The following is a 27,962-nucleotide window of genomic DNA, read 5'->3' as shown; positions in this document are numbered from 1 at the left end:
TAATCTTGCCATTAGTTTTGCAGATTGTGTTCATGTGGACTGCTTTCACAAAGTCGCTGCTTCCTCTGGCTCATCAGTATGTAAAGATGTGAGGGATTAAGATTCAAGACATCATCTGAAATCCACCAACAGATGTCTCAAACTGAATTTTCTGCCTCAGAAAACTGATGCTCTTCAGAATGGAACATTGATTTCCTTTTGTTCAAAGAAACTCTTCATATTGTCATCACAGCTGCCTTCACATATCTTGCTACAGTGGCTACTAGTTGGTGGGTGTTTTGTTTAAAGAAAATATATCTTATCTAGTATTTCTTTCCAATAGTCCACAATCCATTCACAAGACAATACCCAGGACTGAATTCCAGCCATCAACAATACAAAAATACAGCACACACAGCATGGAAACTCTAATAATTGTAGTTTAACTATTCACCATAAACCTGGGCATGTGTAAGACTTGGTACACATAAAAGTGCAGAAAACCCCAAACATTGTTTATTGGAAAGCAGCAACTGAGTTAAACCAGCCAACTCCAGCTTTCCACAGCTTTCTCAAGGATATATTGGGTGACAGTCCTATTGTAGCTTCTGACCAAAATGTCTATTCTTTACCACACTAAGTCACAATGAAAATCAACAGGTAATTTAAATTAGACAAAAACACAAACCAAAGAACAGTTTCCACAGTGGTATTGTTTAAAAGTCCTCTCCCAATTTTCTACAATTTTCATTTGATAAGGTCTTTTGGTTTCCAATCAGACTTCAGATTCCAAACTGGAAACCCGTCGCCATGGTCGAAGTACACAGGGACTCCCCACAGGGTGGCTACCCACTCCCTGTCCTACTGGACCCTCTGATCCAGTCTGGGATCCCTGATAGACCCCATAAGCTCCATATAAGCTGTCCTGATACAGCAGGCCTCGCTGGCCTCCACATTGCCCACCACCACAGGCCAACAGCTGGCAAACGGGGCTGGAAGCCTGGCTGTGATGCTGGACATCTAGTGGACCATGGTAAAGTGGAAGTCCAGGGTATGAGTTCAGGTAGTGTGCGTACTGACGACTGAGAAGGCTGGTCGCTCTCCGCACCATTCCTCGTCCTAGCCCAGTTCCATGTCGTACTGCTTCCCCATATGTTGGGAGGTGGGTTGAGTGGGAGTAGCGCAGTCTCTGGCCTTTACGCCCATTAGGCCTCCTCTGGTCCTCCCTGATGTGGAGGTAGGTCTGATTCCTTGGGAGGCACAGGTTGTTTCGCAGATGGGCAGGATTGTAAGGCTTGGCGGATGTAGTTGGAGTGACCGCACATGGAAACAGATCAGGCAAGATTGAAGGTGATTGGCTGGACAAAGAAGATTGAGATTCATCAAAGTGACGAATTTGCTCGCTACCCCAAGTTGCTTTAAGAAAAGAGGGTCGGCGGTGCCTGCGTCGCCCTCTGAGCACAAGATCCTCTGGAGGCCAGGAGCCATAGTTCTCTACCTGAGGACACAGACTATCTCCTAAATAAATATTGTCAACACTTGGGTTGGAAACATGATTAGCATGAAGGTGATTGGCCTTGAGCTCACTCAAACCAATAGGACTTTTGTTGTTCATTCCCTGCTCCCCATGTTTTCTCCTTTCTACATCCACATTGTCACTCTGAAAACTCTTTGACCTCCTTTTTGGTTGGGAGAAGCCCACCTGGACATGTTGGTTTTGGGACAAGGAAACGGGATGTGATGTGTAGATGTCTGGCAGTTGGAGATCAGAGTAAGGAATGAAAGGAGAGTGAGAATAGGAATCTACATAGATTCTTCCAGTGGTGTGGTAGTGGTGTGGGTGCTGATGAGGAAGTGGCTCTCCTACAGCCAGGTGAGGGGTGCTCAGGCTAGACACAGGGAGTGGTCTGTCATACAGGCATGATGAAGAGCGGGTAGGAAGTGTGTAACGCAGTGGTGTTGGCCTGCTTACACCCCTCTGTTGCTTGAGAGAGGTAACACTCGTTAGAGGTGGCGTGATAGAACGCTGGGGTAGGGAGCAGTGATTTTCAGTAACATATGCAAAGCCTCCTGGCACGTTCTCCGTGGAAACTTGTTGAATACGAACAGGTAGGGTCCCACCATGACGACTTAAATGCTCTATGGTTTTGGTGGCGTTGTCCAAGGAGCTCTCAACATTGGCAGTGGAGACCAGATCCTTGGCAGTGCGAAGCATCTTTAGCATGTTCGCTTGAGCATAGTTGGAGGTCAGGTCAGGTTTGGCCAAACCAGATGAACGCCCAGGGTCCTCTACTCCTTTGAAACAACTGTAAATACCCTGAAAGATAAAAAAAATAGGAAAGTATTTAAATTAGGAAAGCTTAGTGCTGCCAAGTAAACTTAATATTCATCACATCCTAATTCATGCTCAATAATCCAGGTAGAAAAATAAAATAATAAAAATATTTTGGACCACTTTGGCCATGACTGCCTCAAACGAGTTGGCAGGGGAGAGGGCGGACTACAGAAACTACCGAAGCACCATCAAACTGGTTGACCCACTATGAAAAGGTGCTATTTATAAGACTAAATTTGTTGCAGCTCCTCAGACTGATGAAGTCTTTTGGATGAAAGACAAAACATTTCAACAAATAGAAACCGTCCAGACGACCTGACTTAACCTTGTTGGAAAAACATGAATCACTTTAACCCAACTAAAGAGTTCAATATGGAAGATTTTATAGTTATTTCAAATAAATGAGTTAACAAATAACAAAACCCATTAGCAAGAAATAATATATATATAGAGAGAGATATTTTTGCCTATAAAATATTGTTTTACTGGGTAATGTTTTACATTTGTTATCTTATAATTTGTTAAGCATTTTTTTGGAACTTAATAAAAACCTATTTAAACTGAGAAGATTGCCTCAGAAAATGTGAATAACAAACTAAAGTCCATCCATCCGTCCATCCACCCATCTATCATCTTTACTTGTTTCTTCCTTTCTGGGTTGCGGGGTCACTGGTGCCCTGATCCAGCAGTCACTGTGCGAGAGGTGGGTTACCCTGGACAGGTCTCCAGTCCATCACAAGGACACATGGAGACAAGAAACCATTCACTCTCTCACTCACACTTTAATTTAGATTTATCAATTAGCCTAACATACATTATTTGGTCTGTGGGAGAAAAATTGAGTACCCGAAGAAAATCCATATATGCGCAGAGAGAACATGCAAACTCTGCCAAGAAAGGTCCCCGGATCAGGATTCGATCCGGCAACGCTCTCACTGAGAGGCTGCAGCTCCACCAACTGCACCACCATACCGCCCAAATTAAAGTCCCTTTCAGATAATAAAAACTCTTTCCACCTGCATGGATAAACAAAATAACAGATTTCTATGACTTCCCTTTTCTTACAGCTGTCTGAGATCTGGAAAGAGTGCAGTTTAATTTGGCCCTAAGGGCCACTCATTAAGGATTATTTAGCCATTATTCTGATAAAATCCATGCACAATAGTATAATTACATAGCCGAGAAGCCTGAAGTCCATAGACATTTCCCTAGATGCAAGTTCAGCCAGAGCATTTTGCTTTTATAGACTCCCAAATAATGGTATCGCCAAACTGATAAATATTTTAGACAAATTGAAAAGAAAAGGAGTATTCACCTTCAAATGCTCTGTAGTCTAAAATGAGAGTCGGTTTTGGTCGTTTTGTTCCTGACTTCTATTTATATTAAGAGTAAAACTGTATTTTTGCTATTATCAAAACAAAGTTCTTTCAACCAACCACCTATCGTGCATTACATTTCCATCAAATAAAACTCAATGTAAAACAGCCTATCAAATGGAAAAAAAGCCAATTAGTCAAAATTATTGATGAACCAGTCTTTTAGTCTCCCAACCCAGATTTGATTACACTAATTCAATTATAGCAGGACAATTAGTCTCATAATTAATAAATCAATGCCCTGTAAGCAAATACTGACTCAACATGTTTTACAAAAAAACAACAACTTTACAATGCATCAGGGAGTTTACACAAAACATCTCACCCTACTGATGGCCAACAGGAAGTCAAGTTTGTGAGATTTGTGGAGAGAGTGTCGAAGTTTCCAGTAAAGTAGGTGCTCCCAGGCAAACACCAGCAGGCTGAGGCCCATTGCCACCAGAAGCATGTAGAAGACGCCCGCCATGTTGTCAATGTCCAACTTGCTGCTCATCACTTCGTTCTTCTCGTTCTGGCAGATACCAGACAACCAGACTGTTTCCAGTCGTTCCGTGTCTCCTAAAAGTTTTTTAAATAAAAGACAAGGAAAGAAGAAAATAGCAGATCTTTGAGGAAAACGTGATAAAGCAGTGCAAAAACGAGACTGCAGTTACTATCGTCTGTTATCTCAACTGTATCGGATGCTCTACAAAGATCTTTGTAACTAATTATGTATAACTGAGTATTTTTTAATCATTCTACAGCAGAATGAGTCACAGAGCTGATGGCAGTGCTTTCTGAGTTTTACAAGAGGAACATCTGTCTCAAGCATGGATTTCTTTGCCTAATTTGAACACATAATTGCTCTAAATTGATTTATCATTTATGACTTAGTTAAGGACTAGCTGTGTCTAAATTTATGCTCCGTGCTCTAAAGATACTTGATTTGTTGGTTTTTATTAAATAATTTGGGAACTGAACCACAAAACCAAAAATTTTTCATTTTTCTGTGGCATTTAATTTTTTCATTCTAAATCTATCAGTGTTAAAAAAAGATACTGTATTTTTTGGACTATAAGGCACACTTAAAATCCTTTAATATTCTCAAAAATTGACAGTGACCTTATAATCAAGTGTGCCTTATGTATTAATTCTGGTTGCGTTTACTGACCTCGAACCAATTTTATGTGGTTATTGTGAATGAATTGAATAAAGTTTGTAGCGTCCAACCTAGGTCCCTTAAAGAGACAGAATGTCCTGAGAGACACTGTATCTCTCCTACCCCCTTCTCTGGGTGCTAATCTCCCAAGTCAGGATGAGTCTACATCCAGGACCACCCTAAAATACTGACTATTAGATACTATTAGATAACTCTTTGTGCTAATTAGCCCTCTTTTCTGAGGAACAGACTTGGTGTCTCTTGACAGAAAGCTCAGACAAACAAGTGAACTTTACCTTACTCACAGGGACTATCGTTGCCATGGTAACAAAATAAGTTACCCCCCACCCCCACGCACACACAGTTGGACAGAGCTCAACAAATGTCTTTGTTTGTAACAATGGGGTGTCAGGATCAAACTTGCATTTTGCTAAAATAACTGGTGTTTATGTAAAACAAGGTGTTGCCATTTTTAACAAAGGTTATTGTGTTTCCTTAAAGACTTTGAGGAGAGGGTATAATTAAATTAATTTATGCAGTTGTTGTTCATGCCTATGGGTTGGGAGCTGCATTTTCATTGGTTAAAGATCAGAGGCATGGCCACTTCTGATGTGTCAGGTAAACGGACACCATAGGTCAGTTGTTGTTGTTGGGCAGTTGCTGGAAAGTTGTTGAAGAGAGTTGCAGAGGAAAAACTCTTGAGAGAGCAGTCTCATGATGGAAGAAGTGGATCCTGGTAGAGAGTTGTCTCTGAACCAGCCAGAAGTCTGCGGGACTCCAAGCCAGTCAACTGAGAGATGGAAAAAGTGCTAAATGCTCAAATACCCTGAAGAGTGATACTTGCTGCTGGAAGAGACATTGAAAGAAAACATGCCTTTTCCGGTGACAATGTGAACCTCCAGCCTTCATCACATTTGTCCTGGTAATGAGAGAGAGATGGACGTATCCCCGGTAGGACAAAAGTCTTCCTTCTGATGAGAAAACAACTAAGTGCCAACTGAGTTTAGACATGATTTAAGTTTACGAATCTGAGATAAAGCTTACCTAAATTTTAACGTTGGAGCTAAAACCTTAGTCCAAAATACTCTTCTCAAAGACTCTATTATTTACGTCATTCACTTTCTGAAACAATACTATTGGTTATTCATCCATATTTCATATTTGCCATAATTTTCATATTGTCATTATCAAACTGAAAATAAATGTCACAGAATTGTGTTTTTAAATGACCAGATTATTTGTCTTTTCTTTGAGTGAGGGGGTTTAAATTTGTTACAAGGACTCACGTATGTATTTTGGGGTTGAGGACGATCAACATTTATTACATAACTTTGAACGAGTGTAAACACCTGCTAAAAGGTGTTCAGATCACAGCCTTTTCCCCTACAAGTTTGATTTATCTGACTGTTTTGTTTCACCTAATGCGCCTCATAATCTGGTGCACCTTATGTATGAAAACAGATCCGTTCATTGATATTGTGCCTTATAATCTGGCGCGCCATATAGTCCAAAAAATATGGTAATCACCAACCACTGTGTGCATACAGAAAGTCTGTGTTTGTCCTGTATGTGTGTCATCTTTGTTTCACATGGTGCACACACTTGAAGTGATAATCTCATCACTCAAAAGCAAAGAGTCAATCCGCACCACGATGGGAAAACAAAATGGCCTTGTATTGTTTCTAACCTTAACTCTAACCCTGAGCAGCTGAACTTCCACAAAACAAGTGACACAAAGTGAATTTATGGCTCCACTACCAGCTTGCAGTTTCATTGGTTTGTAATCCAGTCCAATCCAGTGGTGATTAATCTGTTCTTTATCAGTGAATCACTTGCTGAGATTTAACTTGGACAGTCGAGAGCGTTTCACTGTTTAGCCTTAAAAGGCCTTCTTGATTTTCTTGTTAGTCGTCAACATTTGGTGTCTTGACAATGAAACACGTTATTTATAATCCACTAAACCAACACTTAAATATAGACTTAAGTATTTAACTTCACCTATCCATTTTCTGCTGAAGTGCCAAGATTCACAAATTATTATGTGAAGCTATAAGACAAAAAGACTTTTAGGTGTGAAGTCTTACAAACAGTATTTTCAAAACTTATAATTTAGTTAGTGAAAAATAAATTGCTTAAATAACACAAATACAATTTTAAAACTGTGGGAACGACGTCGGGTGTCCGTAGAGCTGCACAGTCTCGGTTCAAAACAAGCACATCAAAAACTGAAAGCAAAACTGAAATTACAACCCTTCAAGGATCCCATGGAGCTTCATCCATAGAATAAAAAAAAGTTGTCTCAGGTTTTATCCTTTTCTTTGTAGGAGGCTTTTATCTAAAGAAAGGCTCATTCGGTGGAGGATTATTTGGAAGTTTGCTTGATCCCGCTGCATTACGGAGGCACCTTATCTTTCACACATCACAGAACACAGGAGCAAGGAACATACTGGAGCTGGGAGATTTCACACTCTGCTCGTCTTCATACACAAAATACCTCCTGCTCCTTCACGAAGATTTAAAAATGTCTTCTTTACATATCTGTTGCAACTTCAGCATGGGAAATTGCAATTAATAGCCTTAAACAAGCACAGCTTTAAGGCGAATAAATTAGATCTACAATAGTCCCTCGCTACTTTGCGGTTCGACTTTTGCAAACTTTCTTTTTTGCGGTTTTTCAAATAAAGATTGTATTGTACATGAGAACAAAAATTGTACATGACACATGACTGTCAACTCTAATTTTATTCACGATTGGGACAGTATGGGATACAGTAAAAAGTGAACAAAAAAAAAAACCTTCGAAACAGGCGCCGCCATTTTGTAGTTTTCTCTCAATAAGCCTACACTGTATTGCCACTCATAAGGACTACATTTACCAAAAGCCAACAGTGGCATTGCATTCTGCTGAAACGGAGGGAAAGTTTTGATCGATCCAAAAACGTTTGGTCTTTATTCATTGTGACTTTGGAGTCCAGTGGATGCAGCGAGCCGCATGGAACCGATCGGGAACCGGACCTCCAGAAGCACCTGTCAATCTGAGGACCGCCCGCCAGCTCATGAGGCCTTCCGAGCGGGGAGGTGCCGCCCGGAGGTCCGGCGTTCTCTCCAGAGCCCACTTGGGCTTTCCCATCTAAATTTGAACTTGATAGGTCTTGTGCTGGCCATCCGAAGGTCCAGCTCTCTCTAAAAGCATCTTGGTGCTCAAGGGCTGCAGAGAGCCGACCAGAACCGGAAAGGTAGGATTGCCGAACCGGAACTGAGCCAGACCAGAACCGAGCCGCTGTGTTCTGCAGAGCTGGAGAGTAACATTTTGCAGCTCTGTGCAGTACATATATGCAAGTTGTAAATATTGCGTAGGTTTAAGAGTTTAGAACATTGTGGGCTTCGTCGCTGCAGGGTAGGTCTGCAGAACCTGAACTGAGCTGTTGTTCTGTACACTACTTATCGTTAAGTTATCTTGGTTGATAAACTCTTGCTAAATAAACTTTTGCTTTAGTTTAGTTGATTTAAATTTATTAATTGACTGAACTGCTTTGGTTTGTTGTTTCAACTCAGAAATCTGTCAATTTACCTTAAGTGTTAATAAAAAAAAACAATAATAAATAAATATAGCGTTTCCACATCGCGGTTTTTCGCTTATTGCGGGGGTGTCGGGAAAGCAACCCCCACAATAAACGAAGGACTACTGTAGTGGTATTTTTCTATTTTCTCTCTGAAAACAATAAAGCTTTACCTTTTTTTAAGCTGGTCAAAAAGTATTTCATGTTGACAATAAATCATTAAATGTGGAGCAAAACATGCCCACCACGTAACTTTCTGTCCCACATTTCTGAACAGGTGGCCTCGTCTAGGGACTATTTATTCACTCATTGACTGTACGAAGACTTTCTTTTCTAATCGGCGCTCAGAGTGTGTGGGAGTGTCTGTGGGGGCTGCTCTGAAGCTCCCAGAAGAGAGGATATTAAGTCCAAACCAGCAGCCATTATGACACGTGTCGGTGTGTCTGAAGGAGCTAATCCAATCCCTAACACCCCGCTGTTCTGCAGGATATTAACTCTTCGCTGCAAGTCCACTTTCCTGCTGACACAGCATTCGGTGATCTGGACTGACGCCCACTACGGAGCGCCCAAACAGAGAGTCAGTGGGGTAAAAATAAAAAAGAGACAAGGTTCTAAAATGTGTGTTTTTAATTTGAGGGTGTGCTTCACGTCATGTACAAACTGTGTTTAAAAGGTCTCAGACTACCTCTGGAGCAAAGGTGTTCTTAAGATATTGTTTAGATGGTGGTTTTACCATACTTGCCGCTGTATAAGTCGCATCAGTCCAAATACGTCTAATTAAGTGGAAAAAACATAAATAAGTCGCTTTGCCATATAGGTTGCATCTATTATGCATCACCGCTGACGTGTTGCATTTGTTATGTGTCACTGCAGACAACCCGGAAATGTGGGCCGGTGTTGTGCCAAAAATCAATTGGCTGCCAAATGGCGGCTGCAGGAGCGTGCACGGGAGGACTTTAACATGATTACCACTTAAAAACAATTATTTGCTTGTTTGAAATTACAGCAAAGGTGCGACTCAGTTTAACTTTTCCTTAATAAATGCACTTTGACAGTCAAATCAGCTGCATTTCAAAAGTTCAAGTCCCAGGACGACTCGCTATGCATTTCTTCGAAATTTACCAAGATAACCACCTACAAACAATGATTTGCTCAAGATTATAGTAAAGGTATGTCTCATTTGAGCTTTTTCCTTAATAAATGCACTTTGATGGTCAAATCAGCTGCATTTTGCCTGGGCAATACGGCTAAATGCAGCTGATTTGAAATTTGCTCCAGGAGTTCCAGATCAAGACTAAGGTGGCTTGGTATGGAAAGCCAAGCGTCTCATTAATAGCCACTTTTACCTATTAATGAGACACTTGACTTGCCATATTAGTCGAGGGCCCTCTAGTGGCTGAAAATGGTAGTGTTCAATATTTTCCATGTCAGAATGAATGAAATCGACAGATCTCGGCAAAAAATTGGATTTTAAATATGAGAAAAAAATATATATAAATATGTTGCTTTGCTGTATAAGTTGCTTCAGGTATCTAATTTATATAAAAAACTGTGACTTATACAGCAAAAAATATGGAAATCTTCTGTATCAATACATCTTAGCATGTGTGCTATGCTTGGGATCCACCTCGGACCCCTTGCATGTTGGGATTTGGAGAACTTTAACACAACTATTTCATTTTCTTTTTTTATTATTATTATTATTATCAAGTTCTGCGTAGAGTCAAACCCAGGTGTAGACAGACATGGGGAACTCAAGAATAAAACAAAGAATAACTATCTGTTTAACAAAACAAAAAGCTGTAATGACATCGAAACTTGCAAATACACAGGATTAGAGACATGGAGGAAACAGCAGAACAGCTGTGGGAAGCACAATCTATGGACAATGTGGAAACAGAGACGCTGAACTTAAAGTGATACTAATGAGACTTAATGATGAACATCTGGGGAAAGACTATGAGGAACAGGTGAGAGTGGCAGGAGCTGGAGCTAACTACATGAGGAGAAAGACACTGGGGAAACCGGGAAACCAGACTCAGAAACTAAATAAAAATAATCACAAGTAGACACAAAACACAGATCTGACAATAATGTTGTGGTGAAAAAAAAATCATATTTGCATAATTTTTTTTATTTTATTTTTTTTAAATCAGCATTTTAAAAAAGTTTAACACGGGTTTTGTTTTTTATGTCAAAATTTCTTTTTTTTTTTTTTTTTACTGTTTCAGGTGCATAAAACATTATTCTCTTCATTCTGACAAATGCATTTCGTTTTCTAGTGCAAAATTTAGCATGAAGAAATAAAGTGACTCTAAGTTTGTGGTCAATCTGGACAACTGCAAGATAAAAGATGTAGAAAAGTTTAAACAGAGTTATTGACAAACTAAAACCCTCTTTTTCCTTTTGATTGTGCAATGATGTAATCTGCAGGAAGCTCATTTTAGTGTAAAGGAAAAGAAGATGGACATTTGTTTTAAAGGAGTAAAGAAAGTTTTTGAGCATTGGTTTGACAGCTCATCTCCACAGTTCAGGTGAACTTTGTGCCAAATGTTCTCACTCAGACACCCCTGTCAACTGGACCTCAGGAGGGAGTTCACAAAGAATAATTCATTCAACTAATAAAGAAAAGGACAGGAATGCTTTTGATAGCACTTCTAACGTGACAAGCCTTGATCTTTGGATCATATTCATACTCAACTCATCTCAAAAGGAGGTTTAACAGTTCTGCCAGGGACTTTAAAGTTTCCTTATTGTAAAAGTGTGGGAGTTCTGCCCTGTCATCTCCCTGCAGCCACATCTGAGCACCAATCAGCAGCACCTGGGGATCATCAACTTGATGAGCAACAGGAGCATAAAAGGCTGCAGAGGACATCCAGTCAGGGCTGGAGCATTACCTGCCAATGTGAAAAATCACTGATGTCCTCCGGTCCCCTGGATTCTCCTCTGTGGACCTCAAGCTCTCCTGTGCCTCCTCAGCTGCCTCCACAACTTCCTACCACTTGCTTGCCTCCTGCCTGGAACCATAGGTCATCTCATCCCACAACTGACTCCTGCTTCTACCAGTTCCAGCTCCCTCCCTGGCACAATTTATGAATTATCACTTGTAAATAAACACTGTAAATATATTTGGTCTTGGCATCTTTTCTCTTCGGTCCTTGTATCTGAGTATAGCTGCAATCGTTAAAAAGTTTCTTGTCTGTGTGGAAATCCTTAGTGCACCTATATAATACTCAGAACAGGGGCACCGAGAGTGATCTGCATTTGCTTTGACAGTATAATTTCATGTTTTAGATAGGGATGCATGATATTATTGGCATGGTATTGGTATTGGGCCCTGTGATGGACTTGCGAACTGTCCAGGGTGTACCCCGCACCTCGCACAGTGATTGCTGGACATGGGCACCGGCGACCCCAGTGATCCAAAATGGAAGAAGCAGGTAAAAGATAATGGATGGATGGATGCTATTATTATCGGCCGATATTAGCGTTAAAGTTTAATATTGGGCATCGGCCATACCATTAAATAACTCTCCGATATAAAAGGCGCTGTTTTTGCCTACAGTGGCAGCACAACGTGATGACGTCACGCGCGCCTACCTGATCTCACTGTGGAGAGAAATATTCAAAATGTCAGCGGTGTGGAAGTTTTATTTTTCGTTGGCGAGGATGTCGGATTCCGAAGATTTATGGACTACGTTGAGCCTCGCTACATTGTCCCCAGTCTGAGATATTTTTCCGACGTAACATTACTCGAGTAACAAGCCGTCATTTCCAATGTCATTGAGAAGCTAATAGCCGATAGCACGACTTGTTGGGTGAGTTTTACCACAGGCATTTGGACATCGTGTTAGTCCCGCTAGCATGATTAGTCTTACGGCACAATGGATAGACAAATCTTTGAACTTAAAAAGGCTGTCCTTCATGCACAGGAGTGCAGAGGATCCCACACTGCAGCTATAGGAACTTGGAACAAGCCTCCACAAGTGAGACAACATCGCAGGTGACTAATGCCCATAAATAACATTTAACACTTTTCATTTAATATAGGATAAAGCGCTATGCATATCATATGGCTGTTACCAAATATATGTCATCAGCTCTTACAGCTGTTGCACAATTTTTGTAGCAAATAAGCCTAAATAAGAGGGCTATGTTGTGACAAAGGAACGTATATAAAATATCTGCATCAGCGTCGGTTATTGGCCAAATAAGTTTTAACATATCGGTTATCAGCCAAAAATCCAATATCGTGCATCCCTAGTTTTAAATATAAACGAGGGTGATATTTGCAGCTTTTATGGCTTAAGTCTGTGCTCACCATCTCCAAGGAATTGCAGCAACGCCAGGTCTATAGGTCTTTTCCAGCGCGAGTCTTTTTCCAGAGCAATTCCATATCCTGTGGTGGCAAACACCTTCCCGCTGCCAATGGTCACCAGTTTGCAGCCCTCGTCTTTTCCGGCCATGTAGTTCAAGACAGCAGCATCGTAGATGAAGGCATCCAGTTTCCTGCATAGAAGAAGATTATCCATGCTTGTTCTAGTTTATTTCTCACACATTCCCTCCTAATATGCAGGACAGTGACTTTTCAGGTTTTAGACCCATTTTTTAACTTTCAGATTGTGCAGCTCTCAGCTAATTATAGCAGCAGTCAACTCGCTGGTGATCTATCACTGTGAACCTTTTAGTGATTTGTAAGAAACTAATGTTTTGACTTAATAAAAGACTGACCTGACAAAAGCAAATAACTTAGAGCAAAATTCTTTGCGGGGATTATTTTGCTGCAAGATTGTCAAATCTGTAGTAGGAGGCTGTAGATTGTTAATGCGGTGATTTGAATAAGTCAGAATTCCAGTACAGACTTAATTAAATTGTATTTAGTTTTGGGGGTTAGGCTCTCATTAACCACTGGGAAAAATATAAAACAAGGCTAAAGTATTCAATGGATGTGCCACTTCTTCTTCGTCTTCTTCTTCTTTTGGCTTTTCCCTCTTCAAGAGTCGCCACAGCAAGTCATCCTCCTCCATCTCACTCTGTCCTCACTCCAACTACCTCCAAGGTCTCTCTAACTGCATCCATATATCTCCTCTTTGTCTTTTTCCTGGCAGCTGCATTTCTAACATCCTTCTACCAGTATACCCACTGTCTCTCCTCTGGACATGCCCAAACCATCCCATTCTGGCCTCTCTAACTTTATATCCCAGTTGTTCAACCTGTGCTGTACCTCTGATGATCTCATTCCTAATCTTATCCATCCATGTCACTCCTAAGGAGAACCTCAACATCTTCATTTCTGCTACTTCCAGTTCTTTCTTCTGTCCACCGTCTCCAGACCATACAACATAGCTGGTCTCACCACTGTCTTGCAAACTTTACCTTTGACCTATGCTGAGACACTTTTGTCTCAAATCACTCCTGAAAATTTTTCTCCATCCACTCCATCCTGTCTGGAGTCTCTTTTTCACCTCTTTACCACACTCCCCATTTTCCTGGACAGTGGACCCCAAGTACTTGAAGTCATGCACCTTTGGGACCTCTGCTCCTTGTAGCCACACTGTTCCACTAAAAGTTTGGAGTCAAACCAATAAAAGATGGCCCCCAAAGCTAATCCACATTAGCCATAATAATCTGGGCTTTGACTTGATCAGTTTTGTAGATGTTGAGCTAAAATTTGAGGTTGTAGTAACGGAGAGTCATTTATAGCATTTACTCTTACGTCTCATGATTAAGAACACTTTGGTCAAGGTTTAAGCAAAGATCTATTCATTTATAGTTTTAATTTTCAAAAATAACTTATTTTGTGCATATTTAGACAATATTTTATGACTGATTAGTTGTGGGTGCAGATGCTTGGTGGTTATTTGTCATTACGTTGTTGTCAGTAGGTTTGATTACACCAACTAGAGTCAGTTTATCATCTGACAGATGAATTGGTGTGTTAACCTTCAGCTTTCTCACACTGGCATATTTCTACAAATACAAATATTTAGCATAAGCATCCTGTCATCCAGAACGCATCCTCAAGGACTTAAAATGCTATTTGTGTCTTTGTCAGGATGAAATGTTTGACGGCAATTTTTTTTTTATTGTAAATTAGGCAACACGAGACATGGCAGCATCTAAAAATACACACATCACAGCAGCCTAACTCAGAAATAGGTACGAAACACAAAGAGCATCAAATCTTTGCTGTGTCACTGAAATTATAATCATCATTTCTGGGCCGTCTTGTAAAGCTGACACAAAGGAAGGGAGGGAAGAAAGTCAAAAATAGCTTCCCGCTTGTAATTATGCGAAACGCTTAAAGTGTGAGCAACTCTTTACCCGTTTTTCAGGCTATCCAGGGCCTCTTCCACCCCCTTCTGATTGTATTTCATCATGTGTGTGTGCATGTCAGGGTAGTTGCTGCGGATGTTCCTCTCTGTGCTCCCATTTGGGACTGTCCCGAAGCGAAAAGGAGGGTAATGCTCCTGTGGTTTCTGGAACTGTAGAGAGACGAGAGGAAGAAGGGGTGAGGAAGGGAGAAGATCAGAGAAATAAACAGTAAAGGCAACATTGGGTAGTTAAAATCCAACAAATAGAGAACGAAAATAAATCAACTAAAGGTCTATAATTCTGTAAAAGAATAAATAATGCCTGTCAACTTTTTTGCCAAAACAAAAAAGTCTTATAATGAGAAAATAATTACAGTTTTGTTCAAACCTTGTTATATTACCACATCAAATTTTAACTCAATATCGGTAAAATTGACCGAGTTGCCATTTTTGTGTCGGCTTATGCCAACAAGATGAGATAGCAATCTTGAACTGAACTGACTGCAGAACGTAACTAGAGAAATTGTATTTTCTGCGAAAATGCAATGTGAATGCCTATTGCTGAAGAACTTGCTGAAAAACAGCTGAAATGTAGCTGGAAAAAAAGAACAAGCCTACATTAGCAGAAGAAAGCAGAAAGAACATTTATTTGCTGAATTGGGTTTAAATAAGCCAAAATTAGCACACAAATTAGGAAATTAGCTAAAAAAAAAGGCTGAAATTAGTCAAAAAAAGGCTGAAAAGTAGCTGAAAGGCAGAAAGAAGCTTAAACTGCAGAAGAAATGTGGATTTAGCTGAAAAAGCAAAAATTAGCATAAAACAGCTAGCTGAAAGAGCAGAAAAAGCTGAATATTGCTGAAATAAGCTGAAAGGAGCATAACAAGCTGAAATTAGCAGAAAAAAGTTAGAAGAAGCACAAAAAATGTTGTAGTTAGCAGAAAGAATATGAAAGGAGCACAAAACATTTGAAATTAGCTGAAAATAGCTGAATTTTTTTTTTTAATTTGCACAAAGAAGTTGAAAGAAGCTGAACCAAAAAAAAAAAAAAATGTGAAAAGAGTGGTAAAAGGTTGTAAACAGAGCTAAAGATTTGATGGATTTAAAAAGAGCTCAATTCATTTTTCTATAACAAAAATGTCAGAAAAGGTTCAATATTTCAAAAAGCTAAAGTTGCACCAGTACCAAAAGTCATGGCGCCCTTCTCCTGAAAGAGCTGAACTTTTTTTTTTTACTAAATTGATGAAATACCTTAAAAACTGCAGGACAAGAATCGCCTCGAAAAATGTACAGAATAGGGATAGTGACAGCCAGGAATAATAATAAATATAAACAGAAAAACAATAGTGTGGCTGCTTAATAAGCATCCACACTATTAGTTGTATATTTACACACACTGGTTGTTTTCTGGAAGTTTCATTAAAATCCATCCATTAGTTCATGAAATATTTGGCTACCAATACAGACAAAAAAACTGACAGACAGAAAACCATTATTCCCATCAGTGATAGGGTGAAACAAAAGACCAATTAAATAAAATGAGATGTGGAAAGCAAAACAATGTAGAGATTATGAAGACTGATCTACAGATCAAATGATGATACAAAACTGTTCCGAGTTGTTAAAGACTGAGCAGGAGAAAACAGAGGATAGGAAGATTGAAAGTGGATAGAAAATGTAAAGAAAACAAAAAATATTTTTGTTTAAGTAAAAATCAGGACAGGAAGAAAAGTTACAGCAAAATGAAAGAGGAGTTAAAGAAGTGAATTTAAAAAGGACAGGACAAAACTGGAAAATAAAGTTGGAAAGGCAGAAATGAGACAAAGGGACTAAACAGAAGAATTAAATCCATTTTGGACCCAAAATTGATCCAATCTGCAGCCGAACCCAAAGCTGCGTTAATGATCTGAGCTGATCATTCCCTTCAGTGCTCTCACATCATTTTACTACACACAGATTATTCTAATCCAGTTCAATCTGTGCCAGAGGTTCACATGATTACACAGAACAGAGCAGAAATCTGTTTGTTAAAGCTCAATTAGACCATAAAAAAGGACTTATTCATCTTCGTTACAGCACTGACCTTTGGAGCTGAGCTAAACGAATGGTCCAATCACCGTGTGTGTGTGTTTGTGTGTTATTACAGTGTAAATATAATCACTCTTCAGATTGAACTGTAATATGTAGTGAACTTAACCTGATGTCAAGACTAAGCCTAAGGTCAAAACCCTTGACCTTAAGAACCTTGTGGGACAGGAACTGTCATTTCATTGATTTGAATCCAGAAATACAGGTTCACCCATCCTGAGACTCTCTTTCTTGAAAATCAAGTGAAAGAACACTCTCTTTTTATTATCATTACTATTTTACAAATGTTGATAATCAAAGTGTCTTAGTTCAAACCATTTTAGATGTTGCAGTGAACTAATCAATTTTATTAACTGTGGAACAGTGTAATGATTTTTTATGCTTATGCAAAGTTAGAATTCATGTTAAAGCTGTTACAGAGTAATTATGCATTTTCTGATTTCTGTCTTTGAATGAGCAAGTGTGCGTTTTGCAAGGTCAGGAATCGAAGCAGACATGTGTTGGAACAACTGCCTTGTTTTTACATCCTCTCAGACGTCAACAGGGGGGTTTTGGCACCTGTTTCTAAAACTCGCCAAAACAAAACACTCTCTGTCTGTGAGAACAGTTTAATCTGTTCAATAACATTCTTGCTGTCTTCTGACTTTTAGTAACCCTCTTACATCACAAAACACACCCCTGTCTGGTCGGTACTGACCAATGGGAAGACTCCCGAATGAACCGGGAAAAGAGCTCTTAAAAATGCCGGTACTTCCTAGTTCTCACGGAGTTGAGTTGAGTAGAGTTGAGTGGAGATGAGTTCTGAGTCTGGACAGTTCAGTTCTGTGCGGAGAAGTTCAGTTCGGTGAAGCTTCTGAGCAGTTCGGTCCTGCGCTGAGAAGTTGTTTGGGAGAACAGAAGTCCAGCATGATAAAGCTCTTCCGAGTTTCATGGGATTATAACATTTTCCACTGAGGTGAGCTTGTGTCGGACAGAATCTCGCCATTACTCCGGAGTATTCACAGCCATCCTACGGAGACGCTGAAAGGGTGCGTTAAACGGAATCTCGCCTGAGACATCTCCAGGTAAAAGAGTCGATTTCACCACCTAAGTGTACTGTAAGGAAGAAGCTGAAGAAAGCCCGGAGAGTGCCGTTCTGTTCAACACTCTCCCTCAAACACCATCTTTCACCCCTTTAAACTTCATCTTTTCATCTTTAAATTCTTCTCTAAAGTAGAAATCCTTCCAGATAATTTAGAAATGTCTGTGTAAAGTGCTCATCCACCGCCGTGTGGGTAATTGAACATAATTGTACAGTTTTCATAAATGTCTGTGGTGAAGCAACGGAAAATCATGGCCGTATGGTTTTCCTGATTGATTATGTGTTATTTTCATATTTTGCCAAATTAATGTAAATGTTTGATGTTAAACTTTGATTATGTAAATAAATGACCGCATTCATTTTGATGGGTCAAAGATAAATGACGTCTCACGTTTGCATTTCATTAAATTCAATGCACGTTTTATTCAGTCCAGAAAAATGAGGAATCCGTGTTAATTGATGAATATATCTGAGCATCTGTTCATCTACAAATAGATTCAACTGAATTTATTTTAAAGTTTTTTTAAGAAGACTAAATAAAGATCATCTCATCCAAAAGAATAAAATCAGATGTGATTTTTGAATATTAACCTATTATTATTATTATTGTCAAAAAATATCCCCTAAAAGCTCCATTAGAACAATTTTAGTGGTTAGGAATATCTTTATTTAGTCAAAAATTTAAAGAATAGACAAACGGTAAACAGTTTTTTGCAGACCATTAATGTTTTATACTATTTTTATCCAGATTTTTTTGTTGAATTTGTTACAATTATTATCACATATGTTTAAAAAAAAAGTCTTGATTTCTCTTTTACTAAGATAATTCTAAGCCTTAATTGTCAGCAAACCCAAAATCAAACGGCGCTGACAGAAATTAAACTGTCTAAGCACAATTTTAAAAAATGAAGTCTTCCTTTAAAACATCAGAACAGTCCTACATCTAATTAGAACACTGCAGATTTATTGCAAAAAAGAATGCCTCTTTGCTCATCATGGCAAAAATCATAATCAAAATCATATGTAAAATTAAAATAAAATCTCTAGCTGCTTTATCAAACACCCGTAATTGAAAATAGCTTCCAACAAGCTGTTTGCACTCATTTACTTGTAAGCATTAAAGTAAAATATTGAGCCATGAAGACAAAGTTTATAGATTTTTTTATTTTATTACTTCTTGTCTGAGAAAATAAATGTTAAATTTTTAAATCAGAATATTGTACATAAGCATACCAGTAGCCTTACAACAATAACTAATGATTGCAATAAAGTATAACCTGCTAACTACAGCAAGATCCGTTTTTCTTCTTTCTTCTTTAAACTGAGAAGAAAATTAATTTTCATCAACTCCAAAAATCATTGTTTTTGTACTTATAAGATATAATATGTCATTTATATCTTATGTCATGTTTTGTTTATTGCAGGGGAAGTGATGGATCAGGGGTTGGAGAAGGTGAGCTTGTGATCAGAAGGTCGCTGGTTCAACTCCCTAGACTGACATCAAAAGTGGGTGGGAAAGGTGAAGCATCCATGTTTGTGCTGCTGTTCGACGTAATGTTTTTATGCTACTAGTGCTTAGTGTATATTTAGTTATGTTTTTCTTAGTTCATATCTTAGATCTTATTACTGTTTTTCTTTTGTAACTGGGACCCTGCGTAAATAATCTCGTTTCACCACATGTACCACACGAGATGCGAATGACAAATAAATCGCTCTGACTCTGAAATGTGCAGCAGGTGCTAAATAATTAAAAATAATTTATTTTAAATAAAAATCCCATGCTGATCGTGTGGCTCATCCATCAATCAGCCAGTTGTGTGTCATGTCCAATGTTATTTTGAAAAACCGCGATAGAGCGAGTTCTCTATAAATCCATCCATCCATCCATTATCTTTACCCGTTTATTCCATTTTGGGTCACGGGGGTCACTGGTGCCCATGTCCAGCAATCACTGTGCGAGGGGCGTGGTACACCCTGGACGTGTCGCAAGTCCATCACAGGTCCACATAGAGACAAACAACCATTCACTCTCTCACTCACACCTAGGGACAATTTAGAGTTACCAATCAGCCTAACATGCATGTTTTTGGTCTGTGGGAGGAAACCGGAGCACCCGGAGAAAACCCACGCATGCACGGAGAGAACATGCAAACTCCACCCAGAAAGGCCCCTAGACCGGGGTTTGAACCAAGGACCTGCTCGCTGAGAGGCAGCAGCTCTACCAGTTGCGCCACCGTGCTGCCCGGGCTATAACACTATCCTTTTCAAAACTCTGCATTTATTTCTCCACATTTCATCTAAAATATTAAAAAAAAAACAGTTTTCAGACTCCTAAAATGTGTTCTTTATGTGAACACAAGGCTAAAATTATGACCTTTTTTGTATACACAAACCATTGTGGTAAAGAGAGCAACTTGGTTGAGCCCAATACAAATCAGGTCTAAAAATCCTTGGGACTGTTCACCTTACATTCTAACACTTTTCTTAGTTTTAATGCATGGATTCTTTCATAAAACAATTTTTCATCCATGCAAGGTTTAAGTAGTCTTTTCAGAGTTCAATTCTGAATCCTTGTGCACTGAACGACCAAGTTGTGATCTGGATCTTTTAAATGTATTTTTCTAACTGAACACAATGTTCTCACCCTTAAAGCAAGAGAGATATTACGTAAACTCAACTAATTCTTTGTCGTCTTGAATCTCCGCATTAAAAAGTAGTTGATTTCATGCCATGCGGGCTAATTTATACAAGTCTTTATGCTGTGGGACCTAATTCATTTGCATAAAGTTAATATATACAAGTGTAATACTGCAGTGACTCCACTGATCTCTGCCTGGAAGTTATGATTTTGCTTTGTAAGAAGAATGATGAAATTGTTTCTTGTAAAGGTCCACCAAGACTTCATTGCCAGATTGTGTTTGCGTGCGCACACTTAAATGATCAGGAAAGTATGTGACTGCTGCTCTCCTTTGCGCCTTTACTGTGAGTTTCTTTTTATTCATTTGACATTTTGCGATCTTGTTCAAACAGTGTGAGAGACAAGAGACTGAGACCTCATACTGGGGGGAATATTGATGGACGAACCCGAAATACTGACAGAACAACTTAAGACTCAGACACCGACTGTATTAACAGACGGCAGTAATCGATTAGTCACTCATTCCAACAGGCTTCCTGCTGATAGGGAAAGGACAGAGGCATTCACTACAAAAAAACCTTCTGCTTGATTTCTTCTCAGAGACTTAAGTCCTTCTGCTTCTCTTGTGGTCATGGTGCTTTAGTCGAGGAATCAAGAAGAACATGGGAGGGAGTTCTGGCTTGAGCCGGAAATAGGTGAAGGCGGTCAAAAATGTTTTGCGCATGTCTTTGTGTGTTCATATGTTTGCCAAATATCTCAAACCTCTAGATGCAATTTACCAAAATTTGCAGAAAGTTTTCATTGGATTTAGATCTTTATCTTATTGACTTTTGGAGTAAACTTGATTCAAGATGGCTGCCACAGCCATCTGATCTTAAAATGCAAGAAAAAATGGCTACAGCTCAGTCAATTGTACAGATATTGATGTAACTTCTGATGTAGCTGAGGCTCCCAAAACAAATTCTGAGGTCTAATGGCTTTTGCAGGAACATTGTTTAAATAAAAAAATACCAATGACTTCTTAGAATCAATCCCATCTGTCTTTTAGGAAAACATCTTATAAACCGGTGGACAGATTAGGGAAAATCATTAAACAAACCTTTTTACTTGATTAACTTTAGAAGTGAACCCAATTCAAGATGGCAATAACAGCAAACTATTCTTGAAAGACACACAACTGGCTTTAATTCAGTCCGTTTTACAGATACTGAACTAAAATTGGGTGTAGCTGAACTCAGTGCTAATCAGTTCACAATATACCGTATTTTCCGCCATACATGTCACACCGACCTATAATTTGCATCAGTCCAAATATGTCTAATAAAGTGGAAAAACACATAAATATGTTGCTTCGCCATATACGTCGCATCTATTATGCGTCACCGCTGACACGTTGCGTTTCTTACGAGTCACCACTGACAACCTGGAAATGTGGGCCGATGTTGTGCCAAAAATCGATGGGTTGCCAAATGGCGACTGCGGGAGCGTGAACGGGAGTACTTACATGATACAATGGCATGCCTTACTATTCGACTGCCATCTAGTGGCTGAAAATGGTAGTGTTCAATTTTTTCAGTCAGAATGAATGAGAATGGTCATATCTCAGCCAAAAAATTGGTTTACAAATATGGGGAAAAAAATCCATAAATATGTTGCTTCAGCCTATAAGTTGCAGGGCATGCAAATTATGCAAAAAATTGTGAACTATACAAAAAATACGGTATTTGCTTAAAACTGCAACATTAACGTCTGAAGTCAACCTTGTTCGTCTGTCAGCAAAATATCTCACGAGTCATTAGATGGATTTTAATGAAACTTTCAGAAAGTAATAACTGGATTTGCATCTACAACTGATATATTTTAGAGTCAATCCAATTAAAGATGGTTGTCACAGCTGATCTTGGTCTGTCATCTCTGTCCATGTTGTGAGCATGATATCTTGAAAAATAAGTGAGGTACTGACTTCCATTTTGGAGTATGACTGCATCTTGGTATAATAAAGGTTCCACTTGAAAACTGGGTTGCCACATCAAAATCCAAGATGGCTGCCACTATCAATGTATTGTGAGTTGGATAACATTAAGGTTTACTTGCATTCCCTGTTCAATTCCAGTCCACAACACTCATCTCAAAAACAACAAACATTCACTATTCAAATTCCTCAGCATTGACGTTCTGCTTGTTTTGTTAAGTCTCTTACCTTCTTGTCAGAGAGGCCAGACACTGTATCGATGTATTGTTCCTGGATCATGAAAGCAGCAAGGTTGGCAGTGTAAGAAGCCAGGAAGATAACAGCGAAGAAGGCCCAGACCAGTACCATGATTTTACTGGTGGTTCCTTTGGGGTTCTCAATGGGGACAGAGTTGTTGAAGACAATACCCCACAACAGCCACACAGATTTCCCTATGGTGAACGTCGGACCCCCAGAAGCTAAAGAAAGACAGATGCAATAATCAAAGTTTGCAAGTTTTAACGAAATAGATGTTTACCTAGAAAAAAAAAAACATGGTTTACTCTAAGCTATTGTTTCATGTCCTTGTTAAAACTTCCAAATGAGAGATTTTCCCTTCCTCCGCTCGTTTTCATTGTTCTTTACCATTGTTGCTCTTGTGCAGCAATAGAGTTCTACCATCATCAATCACACTTCAATTAGCGCAGCCACAAATGCTAATTAAAACAAGGAAATGACCTTTCGGACCTGGAGACAGGCACGCTCTGTCAGTGCTGCATTTTGCGATTGATTAGCCCTCTTCCCAAAAATCTTGTTTAGTGGCTCTAACTGTTGCGGGACACGCAGGCAGATCGAGCTGAATTACGCAGGCTTACTGTGAAATACTTTGTAAATTGAGTAGCTCTAAGCTGTCTGATGGATATGTTTAGAAGGATACATACAAATAAATCTACTTGAGCCATTTAGTCGTTCTACTGTGGATTTTATGGGATGAACATTAACTGCAGTGGTTTTTTCCAGCTAGTTTTATAAGATTGCGGAAATACATTTCTCTATCATTCTTCCTATATGTAACATTAAAACAACGAAGGAGTAAAACTCACCTTTAGCGCTCACCAGACTGCGATTGTAGCCAACCGGACTGAAGTATTCAAACACAAACACGGTCACAGCCACCACGGTCAGGCACATCACAAACATCATGACCCAAACTGCTGGACTGTAAGGCTCTGGCAGGGGTAGAAAGGACAAATAGCATGAAAAATCCACGAACCACTGCATTAAAGTAATTCTTTTTTGTGTGTTTTACGCTTGTAAAGTTAAAACGGTGGTCGAGGAGTTGCCATGTGAGGTTTGAGGATAGAAGAAGGTAGAATGAAAATTTACAAACATCATCTTTTCAGGATTCTGAGCTAAAGTTTATTTGGGTTTTGGAAAAGGGATTTAGTGTTATGTGTATGTGGACTTTTATAGATTACAGCTATTGTGGTATAAAAACTTAATGGAAAGTTTCTTGAAGTCTCTACAGGGACAAAACTTGATTAAGTAGGCCACCCTGGAAGAAAGCAGAGAGAAAAATGGTAGGAACAACATGAGAACATACAAAATGAACAGGAAAGACCTGTTCCTTACCAAGAAAAGCAGACGGGGATACTGTTCCGTTACTACGAGCCACCATGACACTGATGCCCGTCTCAACAAACGGTACGGAGAAGTCGATGATTTCAGAGCGCTCCTCGTTGATGGTGAGAGAACCGATGGCCATGTCAGCACGCCTGTACACAACCTGAGAGGAGACAGAGATGAAGATGAGGATGATGCAAAGCTTCTCCAGTTAAATGTTAAACAATAAGCATGTGACGTCACATCAGTATGGCAGCACTGACAGGAGCTCCACTTCAACTCGTTTTTTTTTTGCGACTGTACTGCACATCCACGCTACAGGTATGACCGCGATGCATTTGTGGAGTTTTTTATGTGTCACTGCCTTGCCATCGTGCCATCGTGGTTCAGTTCCTGGTCGCCTTCCAGCCTTGGCCTCAGGCTCCGTACTGTCATGGCGGCCGTCTCCATGAGGCTCCATATGCCGGATCGGACTCTATGGAACAGTTTGGTTCCGCAGGAAAACTTTGGATGTTCTGTATCTGCCGGATACGGATCTGGAGGGCAGTCACCATCCGTTGTCGAGTTCGTTATTATCATCATACTGCTGACAGACCCCACTGCTAACAGAATCGCTCTGCTAATAGAACCATGCTGCTGTGGATGTATTTCTTTTTCACTTTTGGTGCCTTGTTTTGCATTTTTGTTGCATGCTTTGGTATTGCTTGTTGTTTTTTTTTGTTTGTTTTTTGTTTTTGTTTTTTGCAAGTCAAAATCGAGACGGTTCTTCTCGTCCTGAGCATTTCGTTGACCTCGTGTTGACCTGCATATGACAATAAACCTAAACGTAAGTAGTCAAAATTCATAGAAGTATTTGAAAACTCTTCAACATTAGTCAACAATTTAGTCAAAGCCTCTATCAAAGATTCCAAATTCATTTGGATCTTTATAAATGCAGTCTCTGTAATATGATGGACTGTTGATCGATTAAGATAAAAATCGTTGGTTACGTACTGTAACCCCAGATTCTATGAATATAGGCGTAGCCCTTTAAGGCTGTCGCTGATGGGTTTATCCCGTTATGCGCAAGCATCATACTGAAAAAATTAGTCCACGCCCACCTGCTGTGTGGGCCCCACCCGATCCGTATAAATTACATTAAGAGCGGGTAATCTGCTCCCAAATAGCTTATTCTTTTCTTCAGCTATTCAGGAGCCAGTGAGGCCCGACGCTTAAAGGGCTACGCCTATATTCATAGAATCTGGGGTTACAGTACGTAACCAACGTTCTATTTCATATAGGCTTCGCCCTTTAAGGCTGTCGCTGATGGGTTAAGGGCGAAGCGGATGTGGTCCTCGCCTCACTGGGTCCATTCGAACACAGTAAGAAGCGGAAGCTTGCCCAAAAAACGTCTTGTCACTCAGCTCCCCATGTGCATAACTACGCATCGCGTAATTGTGTGCCATGCACAGACGCATGTTGTGTAACTATGCGTTCTGACAAAGCGTGAGCGCCCCGGAAAAAACTTTCAACGGGGAGAAGATGTTGAAAAGAGGAGGGGGGGGGGCATGAAGCAACTGGTTCATGATTGAACAGTATAAACAGATTAATATCAATGAACTGATTATTGAACAAATGAACTGATTGGTAACAATAGTCATGAACTGATTAGTGACAATAGAACCAAATCACAGACACAACTTGTGGCTGATAACAACATCTCACACTGTGAAGCATGCAGACAGATGTGAGCTTAAACAGAGTTCCATGAAAAACAACAATATTCATTCTGTTAGAGCACTAAGAACAGAATGTGTCATGGAACGAGCCGTTACATCACGTAGGTAAAAGCGAATAAATGAGCAGGGTGTTGACCATGCAGCCGCAGTGCAAATGTCCTGCATTGGCATACCATTATGCAGAGCAGTCGAAGATGCGATACCCCTGGTTGAGTGTGCTTTGAGGTTGACAGGAGGCTCTAGATCTGATGCTCTGTAGGCTTCAGAAATGGCCTCACACAGCCAGTGTGACAAGCGCTGGGTGGATAACGGGCGACCTGCAGATGCATCTCTATAATGCACAAACAATTGTTGAGTTTGACGCATTGCAGCTGTGCGCGCTATGTAACACGACAACGCCCGCACCGGACAGAGAAGATGAAAAGATGCTTCTTCTTCTGATCTGTGGGGGGGAGGGAAGAATCCCTCCAACGATATCTGTCTCGATTTAAAAGAGCTCGTGATGTTTTTAGGCATAAAGGCTGGGTTTGGTCTTAAATCAGCTGAACTACCGTCAGCCTGGATTCTGAGACATGACGGAGCGGCAGAGAGGGCCGATAAATCACTCACCCTCTTAGCGGATGTTAAAGCCAGCAGCAGGGCTGTTTTAAGAGACAAGAATTTAAGTGAAACCTTATCTATAGGCTCAAATGGGGCTTTGATCAGGGCTCGCAGAACCAGTGTTAAATCCCACTGTGGAACGAGTGGGCGTGAAACCGGCCTATGTCTCTGTACACCTTTTAGAAACCGCTTCATTAGCGGGTGATTAAAAGCTGTTCTGTCTCCGAACCCTTCGTGGCAGGAAGAGATGGCTGTAGCGTACGTTTTAATCGTGCTGAATGCCAACTTCCTATCCATCAGCTGTTGAAGAAAGGACAGCACGCCGCCTAATGGACATGAGGTGGCCTCTAAACCTTTCTCTGTACACCAGCGCTGAAAAGCCGTCCACTTTGATGTGTACAGGGCTGTGGTAGATGCAGCGCGTGAATCTTGAATTGTGCGCACTACCTCCTGAGGGAGACCCATCTTCTCTAAGCGGGACCGCTCAGCGGCCAGACCCACAGGTGCTGGCCTATTTCCGGGTAACTCCTGATCGCTCCTCCTGCTTGAAGGAGAGCATCTTCCCTCCACGGCAGTTTCCACGGACGACCCGACAACAGACGTTGCAGGACTGGGAACCATGGTGCGTTCACGCGCTCGGGAGCTACCAGGAGAGCTGTCAATCCTTCCTCCTGAACTCGGTTCAGGAACCGTAAAATCAGAGGAGGAGGGGGGAACGCGTACAGAAGCGTTTTGGGCCATGGACTGTGAGCAAATGCATCCACCCCCAGCGGTGGATCGTCTCGTGGGCTCAGGGAAAACCATAATTGGCACTGAGCATTCTCTCGCGTCGCAAACAGGTCCACAGCTGCTTTGCCAAACTTCTGCCACGTCTGAAACATCAGGTCTGGATAGAGGGTCCAGTCCGCGTGACGTGGGCCGCCCCTGGACATCACATCTGCTCCTCTGTTCAGAACGCCGGGTATGTAGACCGCTCTGATGGAAAGCAGATTTTGGTGAGCCCAACACAGTAGCTTCCGCGCAATGTGTAACATCTGGGCTGAACGCACACCCCCCTGGCGGTTTATGTACGCAGCAGTCACCATGTTGTCTGTGTGAATCAACACGTGTTGATTCTGTAGCACGGGAGCAAAATGCTGAATCACGTTCAGCACTGTGCGACACTCCAAAACATTGATGTGGGCTGATGTGTGGTGGGGCCACAGCGCCCCTACTGCTTGAGATAAGCATGTCCCCCCCCAGCCTGACAGCGACGCGTCCGTGAAGACTGACACGTGTGACGAGGGTTTGCTGACGGGGACTCCCTCTGACAGAACCAGGGTGTTTCCCCAGAGTCGGAGGTCTGCTCTCACGGAGGGAGGGACAGTGATCATCCGTCTTTTGTGTTTTACTGGATCCACACGCAGACGCGCAAACCACCTCTGGAGGCGTCTCATGTGTAACAAACCCAGCGGAACCACTGTGTGAGCTGATGACATTATTCCCAACAGCTTCATGACGGAGACAGCTGTTACCACTTTGCCAGGTCTTACGTGGCGTAGTTGTTTTTTTAGAGTGTCGATTC

The 27,962-nt window shown here is 40.6% G+C and overlaps 1 protein-coding gene across 1 annotated transcript in view; it reads right to left on the bottom strand.

Annotated features, from left to right (window-relative positions):
* Positions 1-714: 714 nt before the first annotated feature.
* The window catches only part of LOC119423763 (glutamate receptor ionotropic, NMDA 2C), a 107,188-nt gene continuing 79,940 nt past the window's right edge, over positions 715-27,962 (bottom strand). Inside the window, exons 10-16 of the mRNA XM_037691177.1 lie at positions 24,090-24,243; positions 23,561-23,686; positions 22,707-22,936; positions 14,713-14,873; positions 12,710-12,897; positions 4,016-4,248; positions 715-2,296 (exon numbers count right to left, since the gene is read on the bottom strand). Of these exons, the coding sequence (XP_037547105.1) occupies positions 755-2,296; positions 4,016-4,248; positions 12,710-12,897; positions 14,713-14,873; positions 22,707-22,936; positions 23,561-23,686; positions 24,090-24,243 (2,634 nt within the window). The 3' untranslated portion in view covers positions 715-754. The remainder of the gene's footprint in view (positions 2,297-4,015; positions 4,249-12,709; positions 12,898-14,712; positions 14,874-22,706; positions 22,937-23,560; positions 23,687-24,089; positions 24,244-27,962) is intronic.

Source organism: Nematolebias whitei, chromosome 17 (genome assembly GCF_014905685.2).
Source record: "Nematolebias whitei isolate Nwh7 chromosome 17, NemWhi1, whole genome shotgun sequence".
Lineage (NCBI taxonomy): Eukaryota > Metazoa > Chordata > Actinopteri > Cyprinodontiformes > Rivulidae > Nematolebias > Nematolebias whitei.
Note: the sequence above shows the minus strand (reverse complement) of the source record. Positions and strands in the feature narration are given on the sequence as shown.